Source organism: Protopterus annectens, chromosome 1.part2, assembly GCF_019279795.1.
Source record: "Protopterus annectens isolate FY-2018-M chromosome 1.part2, PAN1.0, whole genome shotgun sequence".
Lineage (NCBI taxonomy): Eukaryota > Metazoa > Chordata > Ceratodontiformes > Protopteridae > Protopterus > Protopterus annectens.
In genome coordinates, this window is record NC_056727.1 from 974,802,730 (window position 1) to 974,820,199 (window position 17,470).

The 17,470-nt window shown below is 40.3% G+C and overlaps 1 protein-coding gene across 1 annotated transcript in view; it reads left to right on the forward strand.

Moving 5' to 3' along the window:
- LOC122792203 (tyrosine--tRNA ligase, cytoplasmic-like) overlaps nt 1-17,470 on the forward strand; it is a 480,316-nt gene that overhangs the window by 121,995 nt on the left and 340,851 nt on the right. The window contains exon 4 of the mRNA XM_044059934.1: nt 13,710-13,885. Within this exon, the coding sequence (XP_043915869.1) occupies nt 13,710-13,885 (176 nt within the window). The remainder of the gene's footprint in view (nt 1-13,709; nt 13,886-17,470) is intronic.

Genomic DNA, 17,470 nt, shown 5'->3' on the forward strand with positions numbered 1-17,470 from the left:
ATTTTGTCATTATGTGTCAATATATTATCCAAAAATATTTCTTCTTCACACACATTCATACCTTCTAAACAGGGAATAGATGAAAATAAATCTATTATATCTATTGTTACAAATAATAAATTTTCAGTATACATACTATCATCTATCATCCTTAAGAAATCCCATGAATCTTTTAATATAGCTAACTTATTTATCCATATATGTTTAGTTTTACTATCTATAAATTTAGCCAAAGGTAATGCTTAGAGGCAGTGGAATATATGCAAAAAATGAATGCAAGTGAAGGATTCTCAAATTTTTCCCCAACATGAACAGCAACATTATAGATGCAACATTTTTATAGCAGTGTTTCTTCATGAGTTTCATTGAAACAGCCTTAGAAAACGAGTAAAAAAGCATCCAGTTCAACCAGGGTATTTCTGTGGTAACCGTTTGAAATGTCAGAACCCCTAAGAGTTAGTCTCGAACATTGAGACAGAATGACCAAAAATTGGACTTGCTAAGTCTGGGATGGCCATTTCTCGGGATATTCCTTTTCTATGCAAGTTCGGGGGGGGGGGGGTTGCCCCCTTCAAAAAAAAAAAAAAAAAACACATGTTTAGAGGAGATGAGTGATTCTTGAGATTTACTGTTCTCCTGTTTTCCTGCATTTTAGATTTTTTTTTTCTTTTTTTGCGTGGTGGCACTCTGTATTGTGAGTGCAGACATTTCAATATGGTGCCTGTTATTCCAAGGGATTGATATGTGAACACCTAATTAATATACACGGGATCAGGATGTCTCATGTCAACTTTTTAAGTGAGTTGCAGGTAAGTGAAATTTGCTGTACCCAACCACTCCATTCGGAAGTTTTATGTCCCAGCCATGACATGTACTTTCAACCACCTGACATAATGTCATAATTTAGTTGCTTTCAACATAATTGAATTTGTTGTTGTAGTCAAATCTAGACTTGGAGTTCAGTTTCTAATGAATCTGATTACAGATGTTTAGCATCTGCCTTCAACAAGTAAACTGTCTTATGCTAGATTTATACATTTACCTTTAGCTAATTTAGAAAAATCTTTGCAATTTCATATTTGCATTGTATCACTTTTTATATGTGTACTGCAGTGGTGGTGCTGCAGTAGCGTTGTCGCCTCACAGTTAGACGTTGCCCGTTCGATTCTCAGAGCGTCTTCTGTGTAGCGACATGCGTGAATGGGCGTTCCTTCGTTGAAGGTTGTGTTAGGCCCGGCAAGCCAGTACGTAAAAATCTACTGCCAATCATTAGCGGACCAGAGTTCCGCTGTGGTGACCCCTAACCGGGAAAAGCCGAAAGACACAAACAAACATCACTTTTTATATGTAATGTTAAACTCTTAAATCCTTGTGTACACCTGGGTATTTTATTTTGCAGCCAATATGATGCCTTATATTTACTGCAGGTTATAGGACGGCAGTAACTTTCCTAAGTGGAAGCAGAGTAAATTGAAATGTGAATTTTATTATTTAACAAGATGCTGACTATAATATGTTAGTAGTTTGCAATTACTGATTTCTCTCTGATTAATAGGCATGTATTTTATTAATTTGTTAAAAAACAGACTCCCATATATGTTTAATATGATTATGTAACTATTATAGTAAGAGATTTTCTGTTTATTTTTTAGATGGACATTGTTTTACTTATAAAATGATTGCATTTTTATTTATAAATCAAGCAGTTAATACCATTTATTTTTATCCGCAGCAGTGCACAGCATTTCATTACCTCGAAGTAACTTTGCAGATGATTGTAAAAAGTAAATTAATTTAGTTGATATAAAGTCCCTTTCTGTCCATTTTTGTCAGTGTGGTTTAAAGTCTTTTTAATATGATGAGCTTCTAGTGGAGTTATAATCTGATATTTGTTTCCTTTTAAGAAAATTGTAACTTGTCATGAAAATGCATTTGGAGGTTATATATGTTGTTTTGAATTATGCAAGTGCAAGAAAGGTACAAGCGTATTTTTTTTTTTATTTTTATTGCTAAGATAAACAAATGTCTTGTGGAATGTGTAATTTATCCTTTCCATGTAAAGTCACTTTTAGATTTGGTTGCATTATTTATGACTGGAGTGCCTTTGTAGTTAATGTTTTAACATCCAGTAGGTGTATCTTAATTCAGTCCTTTTCTAATTGTTGAGCTTGCTTGTTCTATTTGCATGTATGTTTGCTGATGAAATTTGTTATTTTAGTAAAATGTGCTGTAGTAGTTTAGGCTGTTCATATTTTTCTGGTACACCTTTGATTAGGGTTATTATATTTTTCTGCCTTTTGCTTCTATGTTTATCATTTTTTTCATTAACATTAGTTATTTATTTATTTTTTTGTGCAGTCCTGTGTGCTTTTTTCAAGTCTGCAGATTTTGTCTTCAAAGTGGTCGGTTATCTTTAGAATTTTTGACAAAAGTGTTATTCATAGCAATTATTTTACTGGGGAGACTATCAACTGCCTGGTATATAGGTTGTAAGGCAGATCTTAATTTTTCTATTGCAAAGTTCTGTTCCATTTTGTCTTCAGCAGACTCTAGCCTTTTTTTCTGTTAGTATTCATTTGCCTCTTTTTTTTTAAAAAGATTGCAGAGTATTTTGTTTTAAATGTTTGTATTTTTATAAATTTGTTTCTTGAGACACATTGGCCCAGATTCCAAAAAGTTTGCTGTTTGTTGTATAAGTGACTTATTGGTGTAAATCTGCTTTATACATAGACCTTATATCAGATTTAGTCACCTGTACCGAGAGCAAGTCTTTTGCAGACTGGCCCATTGAGTGGTGTAGGAATTGTCTCTGTCTTGAGAAGACTATTGTAGATGTTCATCGTGTTTCACTGTGGCAGTGTTATTCTGCTGGCAGGCTACCCGCAGTCGGCCTGAATTCCAAAGTCCTGGTCCGGCGTCGGTTGCTGTCGCCTCTTCCCTGACGTCAGTGCGCCAGGGATATAAATGATGCAGCCGACGCCATTTTCTCCAGTCTTTCTTGCCGCGCGGTGCCAGAAGCAAAAGTAGTTTGCAAGTGCTGGTCGGCAGACTCCTGAGATTTTCTAAATCGAATTTCAGATCCGAAGTCTTCAATAAAGCTAAGTACCCCATTGGGGAAACTTTTTTCTTGCTCCAGACCGATGTCAGAAAAAGTTAACAATTGTATTTCTTGTGGGAAGCAAATACCTCATAAGGATTTTCATTCTTACTGTATTCCTTGTCTAGGCCCTGACCACGACGTTGCTAGTTGTCGGTTTTGTGCTCGATTTAACCAACGCACGATTAAGCATCAGTACAATTTTGCTTTTCATTATTTTGGCAGAAGGTTTAACTATATAATGCCGTCGGAACAACAGACGACCAGAATTCATAAAAAACGCAAGGATAAAGACAAGGATAGGCATCCGAGGTTCAAAACCGACGAAGCCTCTTCTAGGCCAGTTGCCGGTTCACCGGTGCTCAGTGAGGCGCTTTCGCAGCCCCTGACTCCCGCTACCTCAGAGCCACAGGCCGCCTCCAACTCCCACATGGAGACAACTAGGCCTCTGGATACTCAAGGTATTGGCCCTTCGGAAATTAATCCCTCAGATGGGTCTGGAGCCGCTGAGCAGGCATCGGCTTCTGAGGGTGTCTTCAGACCTACACAACTTTATATAAAGCCTACTTCAGCATTCAAGACAAAGTCTAAAACAGTTTAAAAGACAAGGAAACAAGTACAGCATTCTCCAGGACAGACTCCTATGCCTAAGAAACAGATGCTCAAAATGGCCGAAGACCTAATTACTTTGATCAGGGGTTCCCATCCCCCTCCTGATAAGAGGCCTAGGCAAGACACTGAATATGATTCCTCTGATCAGGTTTCCATTTCCTCCGATTCCTCTTCAGAACAGGGATGTTCTATTCCTCCCTATGAGGATTCTGATGCTGAAGATTCCATTCCTTCAGCTTCTCCTCCTGAGGACTACTCATTTGGGCAAACCCTGCATACCATGAGGGAGCATTTCCACTGGGAGAGCCAAGATTATTACGATTCTAAGAAAATGCTTAGAGACTTTCTTTTACTTCCTCAGCACAGACCTCTTGCAATTCCCCCTGTTCTAGACATAGTAGATGATGTATTTTCAGAGTCCGGCCTGTCTCCAGACTCTCTACCTCCTGCTCCTGTTAAGCCGGACAGATATTACAGGGTCCCAGACTCCCATAAATTTCTTTATGAAAACCCTGCTGCTGACCCAGAAACTATTTCACAGGGTCCCAAGGGGGTCAAGGCTGCTACTTCTAAAAACCCTGTCACCTCGGATAGAGATTCTAGGGCTCTGGACAGATGGGGGAAAAAGGTTTACACTTCTGCTACCTTGGCTGTAAGGGCTTTAAATTGTCAATTTCATATGCTTAAATATCAGCAATACTTAATGTCTTTGTTGAAACAAAAAATGTTGACAAATTGTGAATGTTCTGAGAACAAAGAATTGCAGGACTTATTGCATGCAGCTGAACAAGTGGGAAAACATATTTTGCAATGTGGCTATGATTCACTGGAGGCCTCATGCAGGGCAACGCTGTCACAGGTTCTGTTATTAGAAGGCATGCTTGGTTAAAAGAACAGAATCTGCCTGATCATGTTAAAGCAAAATTATTGGATGCTCCTTTACAGCATGATACTTTGTTTGGTGTTAAGGCAGAAGAGGTGTTGAAGAAAATGGAGGATAAAGCTAAATATATGCAGACAGTAAAGGATTTCTTACAGGTACAGCCACCCATATTTAGCAGGAACTGGCCCTCTAAGAATTGGTCCTTTCCAGTGTCAGACAGACCACAAAGAGGCAGATTCAGATGCCCTAGAGGCAGGCAACAGCCCCAGGGGCAGGCAACAGCCCCAGGGCTCATACAGGCCCAAATAATGGGGTGCTTCTACCTCCAAAAGCGGAGAAGACAAATCACAGTCGTATAGAAAACAGTCCCAATGACTTCCCTCTGCCAATGCCAAGCACTTATTTTTTGGCAGCACCCTTAGGGGGAAAGCTAGCACTTTTTTCACAAAACTGGCACAAGATCACCCTGGACAAATGGGTCTTAAATATAGTCTCTCAGGGCTACAGGTTCCACTTTCACACCCTTCCAAAGGCAAAAGGTATGCCAGACCTGCCACTCAGTCAATGGGCAGAGGCACAAAAACAAGTTTCATCTCTCATGGACATGGGGGCTATTCAGCCAGTGCCACAACAAGAGCAGGGACAAGGATTTTACTCAAGACTTTTCTTAGTACCAAGAAAGAACAAAGCCTGGAGACCAAATCTGGACCTGTCTAGTCTAAACACTTTTCTGGACGTCCCAAAATTCAAAATGTTGACTCTACAGCAGCTTCTGCCCATGCTGAACAGGAAGGCTTGGCTTGTAACTTTGGACCTCAAAGAGGCATATCTGCATGTCCCAATCAGACAATCTTGCAGAAGATACCTCAGATTCATAGCTGGCTCAATGCACTACTAATTCTCTGTAGTGCCCTTTGGCTTATCTACTGCGCCCAGGGTCTTCACAAAATGCCTGGCACCAGTAATTGCATTTTGCAGACAGAGGAATTCAAATATATCCCTACTCGGACTGCCTTATTCAAGCAGAGACCAAAGATATTCTACCATAGCATCTGACGTTTGTAAAAAGATTACTAATTTGCCTAGGGTACACAGTAAACGAAAAGAAATCAAAACTAGTGCCCTCTCAAGAGATAATATTCCTGGGTGCAAGCTTAAATACAACTGCCAAGACGGCTTATCTCATGCCAGACAAACAAAAGCAACTGACTTCGTATTTCGAAAACATGGCAACAAAGACCCAGTTATCTGCAAGAATAATTCTGCAGACTCTGGGCTACATGACATCCTGCATTCTACTAATTCCCTATGCAAGACTGCATATGAGGAAACTACAATGGTATCTAAAAAGTGTTTGGACTCAGCATTGCCACAGCCTGGAAACAGTAATTACTCTCATTCCCTGCCTGCAACAGGAGTTTCGATGGTGGGCACAGGCCTGTCACCACAACAAGGGACAGCCATTCACTTTACCCACTGCCAGGCAGACACTAACAACAGATGCTATTTACTTAAAATCAAACCTTTTGATACTTGAAATTATCATTCAGCTACTTTCTACCTGTACAATTAATTTTACTAAAACAGCAGACCTTAGACTAAATGTAACAGTCTGCTACATACCATTAAAGGCGGCTACCTTTAGAATCAGTGTAATCAGCGAGGTTTCATTACACCAGCGGTATCTCCGCCTCGTCATTTTGTCTAGTGATCAGTACCGACCAGACCTCTGCTCATCCACGGTCTTGGAGTAACAGGGTATATTGCAGTTGATTCCTACCCTTCTTCATCTTCTTTTCAACAGTTATTTCCAACTGAACTAATGTTTGTTGTGAGCATTAATGCTAGCCATGCTTTAATTTGTGTTTCAGATATTTACTATCGAATCAAATGCTTGTTTGTTGAGTGAATTGTTTGAATGCGAACAGTTGTAACAGCCAGATGAAACACGCTCATATTGCTTCTATCTCCTTGCTCTGAATGTATTTTTCTGTTCTTACAGTTAAACAACCATTTGTTTGTTAAGTAGTTTACTTACCTGCTGAACTGTGAGTGTATTGTTAGTGTAGCTCGCTCATCCCAATCTTAACTCTTTTATATGTTTTGCATTTAGACTTGACTACCAGAGTAAAGTGTTACTGCACATGTTTAAGCTCTATATTTGTTATATTTGTAGCATTGCCTACAGTGCACACTTCAGAGCACGCTCTAAAGGCCCAAGGTCACCAAACAGTTAATCAGTGCTGTGTGATAAATATTTCACTACTGTTTCACACAGAATAACAACACCACTACAGTTTTTACCTCAAACTGTATAATTAAGCTGTGACTTGTGCATTGTTTGAATTTCAACTTGATTGTACTTTCTTCTCAGCCCCCAAGTCAAAAGCACAAGACATCTTTAAGTGAACTGCCTAGGTAAAGAATCTACCTTCCTCACACTATTGATTTATACTGTCTAGTGTCAGGCAGCAACGGAAAGACCATAGACGTGTTGTTTCTCTTCGAAGCGGACTATTTACTTAAAATCAAACCTTTTGATACTTGAAATTATCATTCAGCTACTTTCTACCTGTACAATTAATTTTACTAAAACAGCAGACCTTAGACTAAATGTAACAGTCTCCTACATACCATTAAAGGCTACCTTTAGAATCATCTTTCCACCCACCCACACAACTCCTTCATTAACACTCTCACCTCCAGCCTCCTAGTTTCTCTGCTCACTAATCGAAACAAGGCAGCTCTTCATCCCTCTTTTACCCAACTTCTAACAATAATCCCATCCTCATCCAGGGATCACCTCATACTAATAATTAAACTCCAAAGAATACTTGACCATTTAAAAAGATCCATAAATAGAGATGGTGACATCCACCCCAACCCTGGTCCCTCCATTGACCTAGGCTTAAACATGACATCATGTGTCTTACTGAAACCTGGCTCAAACCTATCACTAAGGATGAGGAAATCATCCCACCTGGGTATAACATCCTCAGGGCAGATAGAGTTACAAGAAAGGGTTCAAGAACTCCTTGAACATCACTAGAAATCCTCAACCTCCATTAATCCACAACCAAGAATTGATTGCCCTAAATTAAGCCTCAACAACCAAAAAGTATCAATCTCATAGTCACCTATTTAAACAACATTGAAAACAAACTCTCAGCTGGCTTACCTCCTTCTATCCTCAAGAAACAATAATTCTAGGAGATGTTAACATTGACTGGTCTCTATACTCCTCTCATCCCAATCCTCTCCTATTAACTTACGGTTTCTCCCAACTTATTCTTTCCCCACTAGAATTGGATACACCCAACAAAGACAGTATCATAGACTGGATCCTTACAAACAAGGACCCTATCAACTATACCGTGGGGACCTCCCCAACGACCTTAGTGACCACCTCATTACCTTTATAACAAAACACAAATGTCCAATTACTCACCCCCCCAGACTTGTTAGGAACAGCAAGAATTTCATCCAAAGCATGCGACTGGTCCATCCTAAAACCCTTCCTTAGAAGAAAGTGTTTCCCATTTTAATGATACCTTCCTCAAAATACCATTAGAATCAGGTTGGCTAACTAATGACACAAAAATAAAATTAAACTCAGAAACCTGGCATGGAACAAATGGAGGACCACTAAAACCCCCCTAGACCGTAGCAAATTTCTTCAGCTTAGAAACTCAACTAAAGCAGCCGTTACATCCGATAAAAAGCAATATTTCTATCACCTCCAAGATAAGCATCAAAACAACCCTAAAAAATTTTGGGCTGGCTTCAACCACCTCCTCCACCCAGGCAAATCTTCCACCCCCACACCTGCAACACTCATGGATAAAGATCCAAGTGAGATAGCTAACTCTTTTAATTCTTTTTTTACTGAGACTATCCAGTCCCTCGCTAGCCAGCTCACCTCTTCCCCCTCGGCCGCAACCTCACCCATGGATCTTAATCAACCTACCTTCAACTTCGTACCCACCTCCACCTTCTACATCCATTCTCCTAAAAAAACTCAAACCAACTACCCTAGCGGCTGACCTACTTCCGGCAAAATATCTACAAATAGCAGCCGATGCCATTGCTTACCCTGTATCTATCCTTATTAACCGCTCTATCTCTGAAGCCTCTATTCCCACAATCTGGAAAATCTCCTATATCATTCCTCTCCACAAAGGAGGTCCCTCCACTGATACATCTAATTATAGACCCATTGCAATATTGTCCCCCCTATCCAAAATTATGGAACGCTGCATTCACAAACAACTTATCACCCACCTTACCCATAATAATCTCCTATCTAACTCCCAACATCATAGCACCACCACGGCTCTCCTCTCTTTGTTGACTCAATCGAATAACAAATTAATTTCCTCGCCTTTGATATGGTTAACCACAATCAACTCCTCCTCACACTGGAAACATTCAACCTTAGCAGATCCACCATAAGTTGGTTCAACGCCTACCTCTCTGGTAGAAAGCAAGCGGTACAGTGGCAAAATACGATTTCAGACCTTCTCCCCACCAATATCGGTGTCCCTCAAGGATCTATCCTCGGTCCCCTTCTTTTCTCTCTCTTCATAAATGGTTTACACTCAGTCCTTCCCAAAACCACCTGCATCCAATATGCAGATGACTCCACCCTTATTTGTTCTGATGACTCTCTCACCAACCTCCAAGCTACCACCCAAATCTGTTTTTCAGTAGTGAAAAATGGTTCTCAGACTTAAAACTCCTACTCAATCCAACCAAAACCAAATTACTTTTATTCTTCCCTACTCCAGCAATTCCTCCCAGTCTACAATCCCCAGCACCTAACCCCAACCTTTGTTGTCTCTGCCAACAATGGTACCAAAATCTCTCCAGTCACCCACACCAAACTATAAACTTAGATTCGACATGCATGTTAATCTGACCATCAAAACACTTAACAAGAAACTGGTCCATGTACAGAATTAAGAAATTCTTAACCCTCACACCAAACTAACCATCGCCCGAACTCATCTCCTCTCCACCCTCCTATATGCCTCCCCATATTCTCCTTCCTTCACAAAAGAGCTTAATAAACTATCTACTGCCTATCACCACATAGCTAGATTTATCACAGGTATGCCCTACCGCTCACCATTGCCTAAACCTAAGAACACTAGGTTGGTTAGAATTGCCCAATGTTCTTAAACTCAACCAGCTTACTGAGGCATTCAAAATCATTAAACATCCTGATAAAACTCCTCACTAAATAACATTCTTACCTCCTATTCTAATCTGTCGTCCCTCAGGTCATCCAAAAGTATACAAGTATTGACCATCAAACCTAACAACTCAGGAGGGGAAGCTCTATATGCCAATTCTATTGGCAAGACTTGGAATGCCCTCCCAAGCAACCTTAGACAAATGACCACTCTGGACCAATTTAAAACTCACCTCCAAGTGTTACTAAAAACCCAATGGCTTTGCCCATGTCCTAACCCCGACTAATATCTCATGCCCTTGACCACTATCAGCCTAGCCTTGCCACCATGTAACCCAATTCCAAAGGGTACACCCTATAACCATTACTACCCATCTCATCAACTCCTTTTTTCCCAGGGTTACTTTTTTTCTAACTTATTGTTCTTATCCAGTATTACATGTTTTATTCCAATTATTGTACTAAATGTCTAACTTATATTGTATTGTTGGAATATGTGCTCTTGTACCTCTGTGCTTTGGAGCTTTTCTCCCCGGGCCTCCACTGAAAACGGATATGTATCCAGCTGGACTATCCCGGTCAACAAATGTAAAATAAAATAAATAAATAAATAAATAAGATGCATCAGATTATGCCTGGGGGGTGCACATGACAGGAAAGTGTATTCAGGGCACATGGCCCGCAAGCCAAATGCATCTTCATATCAATCAAAAAGAGATGCTAGCTGTGCAAAATGCCCTGACAGCCTTCAAGGACCTACTTCATCCAGGACAACTGCTGGTAAGGACGGACAATACTACAGTCATGTGGTACATAAACGAGCAAGGGGGCACACATTCCTACCCCCTCTGCAGACAAGCCATGACTTTGTGGAACACAGCATTGACTTATCAAGTACACCTGCAAGCACAATTCCTGCCAGGAAAGACAAATACTTTGGCAGGCGAACTAAGCAGAAAACTCCTGGATCCTCACGAGTGGAAACTAGATCCACAAATCTTCAGTATGATAACAGGGAAATGGGGATGCCCAGACATAGATCTATTCGCCTCCCCTCACAACTGCCAGCTACAGAGATTCTGCACTCAGACTTATCACAAACAAGCATGGAAAGTGGGCGCCCTTTCATTCAGCTGGAAAGCCCTTACAGTATATGCCTTCCCTCCTCTGCCTCTCCTCCCCAAGGTACTCCTAAAGGTCAGACAAGAGAAGCCAAAAATGATACTGATTGCCCCAGACTGGCCACGCCAGCACTGGTACCCAATCCTAAAGAGCTTGTCTCAAGGCCCAGCCTGGACATTACCTCTAATTCCTCATTTGCTGACCCAGCAGAACAATCTGATCCTACACAGCCAACTCAGAACCCTAAACCTGGCTGCATGGCGGATAATGTAACCATTCAGAACACATCTCTCTCTAAAGCAGTTATGGATGTTATTTTGGAGGCCAGGAGGCCCAGCACCAGAAAATCTTATGCAGAAAAATGGAAGAGATTCTGTGCTTGGAACCAGGCGCAGGGAATTGACACGCTGGTACCAAATATTCCTCAGATTTTGCAATACCTAACTGAGATGCTGGACAAATGCCTATCCTTCTCGTCAATTAAGATCCATGCCTCTGCCATTTCAGCTCATTACAATACGGACCCACCTATCTTTTCTCATCCACTGCTAAGGCAGTATCTCAGAGGGGCCAAAAACATAAGACCCACAAGGAGAGCTCCAATACCTGCATGGGACCTCAATTTTGTCTTGGAAAAACTCACACTGCCTCCTTTTGAGCCAGCCAATACAGGGGAGATAAAATACTTATCATGGAAAACAGCTCTTCTCCTAGCAATAACTTCAGCAAGAAGAGTCTCAAAGTTGCAGGCACTCATGGCTGTGGAACCTTTTATTATTTTCCATCAGGACAGGGTTTCTCTAGGGACAAACCCGACATTTATGCCTAAGGTAGTGTCTAGTGTGGTTCTTAACCAAACCATACATTTGCCTACCTTTTATCCAAACCCACAGAATAAGGGGGAGAGACTTCTGCATTTTTTGGACATACACAGACAGCTACGCTTTTACTTGGGCAAAACTAAAGCTTTCAGAAAAACTGAGCAATTCTTAGTGGCATATGCTGCAGGTTCACAAGGAAAAGCTATCTCTAAGTAGACTATTTCAAAATGGATAGGCCACTGCATTCGTTTCTGCTATTCACAACATGGCAAATCAGTGCCCAAGGACATTAGGCCACATTCTACCAGAGCAGCAGCCACATCAGCAGCCTTTCTCAGAGGAGTACCAACCAAGGACATTTTGGAGGCTGCAACCTGGACTTCAGTGCACACTTTTGCAAAGCACTACCATTTACCTCTTTACTCTAAATCCAGAGCAGGCTTTGTCACTGCAGTTCTGCAGGGCCTCATAGCCACTCCTAATTCTATTTAGGCCCAGCCACCCAACCTCAGCTTTGGGATTCAACCCAAGTGTAATGACTGCAACAATGAAACGCGATGAACATAGTACAGTTGTGTACCTACCATAAATGTAGATGTTAGAGCGTATTCACTGTTGCAGTACTGGTTTCCCTCCCTCCATCCCCCTTTCTCCTTTGCTAGGACTTATCTGTACTTCTCTATTCTATACAACCTATGTGGTGTATTTGCTTGTAGATGAAGGTTATGTGCATGTTTTTTTATGATCGTAATATTTTTAGCCTACCCTTTTGGGGGCACCTGACATCTGGGGCAAGAAAAACTGAAGAAAATGGCGTCTGCTGCATCTTTTATACCCCTGGCGCACTGACGTCAGGGAAGAGGCAACAGCAACTGACGCCGGACCAGGACTTTGGAATTCAGGCTGACTGCGGGTAGCCTGCCAGCAGGATAACCCAAGTGTAATGACTGCAACAGTGAATACACTCGAACATCTACATTTATGGTAGGTACACAACTGTACTTTTCTTCTTGTTACTTTATTTGTACAAAAAATCTTCCTTTATTAAAAGTATTGATTTACGTTTGCCCTTTTGTATTTGGCTTGAAAGATTTTTGGACGTTTGCCTAGGAAGGACTGAACCATGATTAACAGTCGTATTACACTGGATGTCAGTGGGTTACAGTCGTATTACTCTGGATGTCAGTGGGTTACAGTCGTATTGCACTGGATGTCAGTGGGTTACAGTCGTATTGCACTGGATGTCAGTGGGTTACAGTCGTATTGCACTGGATGTCAGTGGGTTACAGTCGTATTGCACTGGATGTCAGTGGGTTACAGTCGTATTGCACTAGATGTCAGTGGGTTACAGTCGTATTGCACTGGATGTCAGTGGGTTACAGCCGTATTACTCTGGATGTCAGTGGGTTACAGCCGTATTACTCTGGATGTCAGTGGGAGTTACAGTCGTATTACTCTGGATGTCAGTGGGTTACTCCTGTTTCAGGTGCAGAGCTATGCATAAGTGCTGCTCACTCTTCAGTAGCCATCTTACTTTTCTGCAGTCACTTGATTGTGATTATAAAAAGTAACGAGCATTGGGAGGAAGGCAAAACAGAAGTTCATTCCGACCAAATTTTTGAACTTTTTTTTTTCCACTATTTAAATGTTTTTTGATTGTGACAGCTGGGAAACTGTCCAGGAACCTATACCCATTGTCAGTTTTGTTACAGTGTATGTACCTTGTTGTGCATTATACTTTTGTCTGTTTTATGTATATGTTTTTCTCTAAGTTTACATATGTTTGGATTATTTTGTATGGCCATGTTTTGATTGCTCTGTGCCTAATGCATTTATTAAAAAAATGATGCTAAAATTAGTGACTCAGCATGAATATAGCCTGAAAAGCAGTTAATCTGTCGCATTCTTATGGTCTTGACATGTATGTTTTGTTCATTGGAAAGTGCCGATATTGATGTACTTTTTTTTTTAAACACTTAGGTGACTATTCTCTTTGCTGATTTGCACGCTTACCTGGACAACATGAAAGCCCCATGGGAGCTGTTAGAACTACGGACTCGGTACTATGAGCATGTAATCAAATCCATGTTAGAGAGTATCGGAGTGCCATTAGATAAACTACGCTTTGTTAGGGGAACAAGTTTTCAGCTCAGCAGGTGAGCCCTCCTAATTCCTTATGGTGGTTACGAGATGTGCTGTGGATCATTCTAGAAATTTTATGCCACACTGTGATGAAGGCATGTGGTCAGAACGTTTACTTACTAGAAATTGACCACCACATTACAGTTTCAGTAATTCATACCTCTCAACTGTACAGATTTTTGCAGAATGTCCAGATTTTTTACTCCTAGTTTTGGTCTATTCCTCATAAAAACTGTTTTTTTTTTCTTTTCTTTTTACAAATCACTGGAATGATCTAAGAATTAAAGTCACTAAATAATGATATGCATTTGAGTTTCAGACTTTATATCCTTCAGAAAATGCATTCTAACACAAATTCTATTATAGCAACTTTCTAAGTTTTTATAAGAGCAATATTTAAAACGTGTCCCTATTTTTGGGCATGTGTTACCCCCATTATGTTAGGCTTCGTCCAGATTTCTTGCTCTGAGTTTGAGAAGTATGTTCAGCATTCATTCCAACAGTCTAATTTAGTGATGCTCTAAACTTGAAGGAAGCATTGCTTTTTTTAATAGACAAGCCTGGTATGAAAGTAACTTTGTGAACCACTATCGCTGAAAGTGTTTCTTCATCTGTTCTGTATAATTTAATTTGATGGCTGAGTAGGGAGCTTCTCTGCAGGAAGTAGGATCACACCTGAAGAATATATATTATGCTTATGTTTAGTAACTATGTTCTGCTTAGAAGTGTTAAATGTACCGTAAAAAGGAGTAATAGGCAGAGCTCATACATCATGGTTCTAATTTTGTTGTTTGTAGTGGTAGTATGTTTGGGCGTACTTTATAAATGATCATTAGTGTTAACTAATTTAATCCTGAACAGGAGGAGGCTAATTAACACCTTTGATCCTGAAAATCTTCTGAGCCAGGAAACCACTTGCCTCCTGTGAGTTTTCCCAAAATCTACTGTTGAAAACATATTTCATTAGATTTAGAATGTTTCATAAATGACGTGAATAACAACAATGTAAAATAGGATATCTATTTGGTATACAGTAGGCTATACACCATCCTTTAACTTCCAACCTGTAGCAACCTCTCAAATAACATTACTTGGCAAATTGAAACCAGGCTCCTTATCCGCTGATGATCTCCCCCCCCCCCCCAGAATACCTCAAAATTAGTACTAAGGCAATAGGTTTCCCAGTAAGTATCCTTATAAACCGATCACTTACAGAACACACAGTCCCCCAGCTCTGGAAAAATCAATAATCCCCCCACTTCATAAAGGTGGAAACCCTCATGACCTATCTAATTTTAGACTCCTTTCCATACTGTTCCCTCTATCTAAAATAATGGAAAAATGCATCCACAAACAGGTTGAATATCTAACCAGCAACAACCTACCATCCCTTTCACAACATGGTTTTCGGCCATCCCACGTACCATTACTGCCCTAGTCTCCTTCACAATTTTCATCTATAACGCCCTAGATAGTAACCTACTTACATCAATCCTGTTACTGGATCTGTCAAAGGCATTCGGCATCAAACTTATCCAGCAACTGCAATCACTAGGATGCTCTGATGCCACCCAAACCTGGTTCACTAGTTACTTGGAAAATAGTCAGCAATCCATAAAATGGTAGAATAACCTCTGTAGCTTTCTCCCATGTAATATAGGAGTGCCCCAGGCATAAATCTTAGGACCCCTACTATTCAACATTTTTATAAATGACCTACATAATGTTCCCTCCGACTGTGCTACCATACGATATGTAGACAATTCAACCATAATCTGTACCACTAATAACTTCTCTGATCTCCAAAAATTAACACAAAAGGCCTTTACATCCACAGAACTGTGGCTAAACCAGTCACAGCTATTACTTAACCCTAATAAATCTACACTACTCATCTACACTACTCTTCCGTGTATTTAAACCTGTTCCCACAGACTTTAATATATTCTCTATAAACAAAACCCAAATAGAGTTAGTAAATAAGGCCAAACTGCTAAAAATTACTATTGACAGCAAACTTAGCTTTGGCTTGCATATTAATAACACAGTAAAAAAGACTCTCTTCAAATTAGGCAAACTTGACAGAAACAAACAATACTTAGACAAATCCATCCGAATAAAACTTAAAAAAATCTTCTCCTTCCAGCCTTACTATATGGGTCTCCTATCTTCACCAATCTCCACAACTCTTTGCAACACAAACTGCAGTCCTGTTATTATAAGATTGCAGAATTTGCATCAGCCCAACCAAATCGCACCCACCATTGCCAGGCCACTAAAGAACTAAACTAGTTAGAATTTGGACATTACCTACATTACACACAACTTACCTTTGCCCATAAACTCATTTATAAATCTGAGTTTTGCCCTTCCCTGAAAAATATTATTGAACCTTACAACCCATCCAAAAATCTACGGTCCAACAACAAACACCTACTTAAAGTATCAAAACCTAGTAAAAGCGCAGGTAGCCTCCTCTATTCCCATTCCATAACTAAGCTGTGGAACACCCTCCCATCATCAGCTACAGAATTAGACAACATAATCTCCTTTAAAAGAAAACTAAAACATCTCACTGATAACCCCAGCGGCACATGCAACACACATCCACAGCCTCCTTAATCTAGCAAAACTGTTTCACATAGCAAATATATTTGTGTATATGTCATACTGTTATACCATATGAGTTATCCCTAATGTTTGGTATCCTAGTCCGCACATCTATACAACTATCTTAACACATTTTCTCTTCTCTGTCACTTTCTACTTTTAATACTGTTATTAAATATATGCCACCTATAATCTACATATTCCCACTACCTAGCTATAAGATTCTAACTATATATATCCTACCTTTAAGTTTAACTCTTTAATTCTACCTTCCCACTACACTTAGCTTTCCCTTTTCCTACCCCCCCCCCAAAAAAAAATTGAGGTGTATTGTTAAATATTTCTAACTGTATAATTTACCTACATGATAATGTTCCATTGTTATTGTATAGTGCCTTTTTACAACATATGAGCTGTTTAGATAGTTTTCTGCATTATTTCACTTGCTTTATAAGTAATTGTTTCCTTACAAATTCATGTAATGATTTTCACGTAACTTGGAGCTTTTCTTCCGGGCCTCCACTGAAAATGGGTTTCAAGCCCAGTGCACGTTCCCTGTCAACTATGGTTGCTACCCGTCCCGTTGTCAGCGGGACACTCACAGGTTAAGCTACCTTATCCTGTTGCCCGCTGTATCAAGCAGTGGGACCTGAAAAGTCCAGCTTTTGCAATTGCACTGAATTGCCATGGAAAAGCTGCAATTACTTCCGGCTTTTTCACGGCAATTCAGTTACATCACCAACTCGGACCTGCAGGCAGAGCTGTTCCCTGTTAGGTCCGGGTGCTTTAAATTGTGCAGCAATTGGCTGCAATTTATGAAGGGGGTGGGGACTGGGGCAGGAAGAGCCCTACAAAGATCGGTGCTGTAGAGCGGTTTGTTTTACCGCTTCTCCAGCCACTACGAAAAGTAGCAATGACTTTTTTTTTTTTTTAAACAGCCGAGCTAGCCAGCAAACAGCTAAGCAAGTTAGCCAGAGACAGAGCCAATT